At 35.5% G+C, this 2,593-nt stretch overlaps 1 protein-coding gene across 1 annotated transcript; it reads left to right on the forward strand.

The window, feature by feature from the left end:
- The first annotated feature begins 1,485 nt into the window (after nt 1-1,485).
- On the forward strand, nt 1,486-2,331 carry LOC141058641 (olfactory receptor 5AP2-like). Its single transcript, XM_073554833.1, has one exon. The coding sequence runs from the start codon at nt 1,507-1,509 to the stop codon at nt 2,329-2,331; it is 825 nt and encodes a 274-aa protein (XP_073410934.1). The 5' UTR covers nt 1,486-1,506.
- The last annotated feature ends 262 nt before the right edge of the window (nt 2,332-2,593 follow it).

Genomic DNA, 2,593 nt, shown 5'->3' on the forward strand with positions numbered 1-2,593 from the left:
TATACTCTGCTTGCAATCGCAGTAAATTCCAACAGTTAGATCTCTGTGACCTGAGTAAGACAGCAAAGTTCTGTGTCATTATGTCTTACCATATTACACAGAGAAAGCTGGTTCTGTCTTCACTGGGTGTATCTTACTTTATGTTCACGCATGACATTGCAGGCTTATGGTTGGTTAATTGCCTTTGTCGTCTCAGCTTGCACCTGTTCACTTTTGTCTTGTTCTGCTTGGAGGTGTTGGTCAGTCTTTTTGATATTTGTAGAGCACTCCTTCTGACTGAGTACTCCTCCCATCAGCTTAAGTGTATTTAAATAGAACTGTACCCTACCTGCCCTTAAAATTGTAAACTTTTAGCTTACGAGAGGCATCATATTAGGTTAGAGTCCAAATAAAAGGTATTCCTTGTCGCTGACTGTTGGGCTCTCACAAATTGGCCAATTTGTGAGCTAAGTTCCTTCATTTTTAACGTATTTTCTGTACCATTAAAGCAGTTCTCATTTCATATATTCAGTATTTGCATATTACAGCATTTCAGAGTGGAGCTGTGTCTTATTAACATTTTTCTTTGCTTTTTTCTTACTTTTATGATTGGTTAATGTCATACAGGGGTAAAACATAAACACAACTAGTGAAGACTCACTGATAACACCCCCTTGGTTATACTGGAAATTAGCACATACATTTTTTTCACAAGCTAATATCTTCACAATGGAGATGAGAAATTCAAACAAACATTTTATTTCCCGTAGCTTTGAAAGCACTCTTCCATGATTTAACCAATTTAGCATGTTCAGACTAATGAAAGGTCTTCTTTAATGGCTTCTTAAAGTAGCAATTCCTAATTTAAAAATTAGTAATTGATTATTGCTATTCCTAATAATATGAGAGACTGTCATGGAGGTTCTCTACATTTTATGCTTTTCTTTTCTTTATGCCTAGTCATTCAATAAAGTTAAGATTATGCATTGATTTTTATTGCTTATATAGCACCATCATATTCTGCAGCACTTTATATATATCTTCATCAAGGTCGCCTTTGTGGCAAAAAAAAAATAAATTCCCTATAAGTATGTCTTTGGAGCAGTAGAGGAATCCCACACAAAGAAGTGGTTAACATATAAACTCCTTGCAGATGTTGTTACGGGTTGGATTTGAACCTAGGACCTGAGCGCTATAGAACATCACTTCTGGCTACCAAATCACCATACTGCCTGAGCAATAGGTGGTCTTTTGTCATTTTATTAGTTTAGTGCCAGATTTCCTTAGAGTGTGATCCTCCCATTAACAGCTAAGATCAAATTACAAAACTTTTCAGACCTGCAGATCTTTTAATAGAAGTTGTTATTTTAACATTACTGTATTTTTTATAGACTGACTGAGGTTAAAGCTGAAATCATTTGGAAGACGGAAAATGTTTCATCTATTGATGGATTTGTCCTTCTAGGCTTAGTAAGGACTCCATCTTTGCAGAAAGTTTTCTTTGGTTTCTTCCTTATTATCTACAGCATGACTGTCATGGGTAACCTTTTAATAATTTTTGTTATCAGATCAGACACCCTTTTACATAAATCCATGTATTATTTTCTTGCCAACCTATCAGTCTTAGAAATCTTTTATACTACAACCATTACTCCAAACACTCTGCGGAATTTTCTCACTGAAGATAGAAGTATTTCTTTTGTGGGCTGCTTTACCCAGATGTTTTTCTTTGTTGCATTAGGAGGTTCTGAGTGCGTCCTCCTCAGCGTCATGGCTTATGACAGATATATTGCTATATGTAAGCCCTTGTTGTATTCTAATTATATGAATTCATCATATTGTTTCCAACTTTTACTGCTTTCCTATTTTGTAGGTTCAGTTAATTCTCTTGTACATACAGTTTGTGCTTCCGTTTTGCCTTACTGCAAAACACATCAAGTTGACCATTTCTTTTGTGACATTCCTGCAGTCCTGAAACTTTCTTGCAGGGACACTTACCCCAATGAACTAGTTTCACTTCTTGTTGGAGGATTTGTAGTTATAGGGAGTTTTGTCCTTACACTTGTTTCCTACATCTGTATACTCAGAGCTGCGCTAAATATCCAAAATATGAGTCGGAAGCCAAAAGCATTTTCCACTTGTGGGTCACATCTCTTGGTGGTTACCCTTTACTTTGGGACAATTATTTCTACTTATATGCTTGCAGGCTTTAACATATCAACAGAACAAAACAGGGTGCTTTCTGTAGCATATGGCATTATTACCCCCCTTATGAATCCTCTTATTTACAGCTTTAGAAATGCAGACATTTTGAAAGCTATACGTAAGACAATGGTAAAGATAAATGCTTAAAGTTATTGATTATAACATTTTCATTACACAGCTTTACATATTGTTTTCCAACAGGAAAATATAGGAAATAAACTGAATCAAAGTTTTGCTTCTTTAAAACCGCCTTCTAAGAGCGTTTACATGGAAAACAAAAGACATTTTCTAATATTGGGTCTTGTTTCATTTACTTTCCAGCAATTGCCAAAGTGATTTAAAGGGAATCTGTCAAGCATTTTTAGTGATATCATGTAACGATATCACCCAATTGTGTGTCCCATAAGGA

This window comes from Dendrobates tinctorius, unplaced genomic scaffold, assembly GCF_039654945.1.
Source record: "Dendrobates tinctorius isolate UK_male_01 unplaced genomic scaffold, ASM3965494v1 ptg000213l, whole genome shotgun sequence".
In the NCBI taxonomy this organism is placed as follows: Eukaryota; Metazoa; Chordata; class Amphibia; order Anura; family Dendrobatidae; genus Dendrobates; species Dendrobates tinctorius.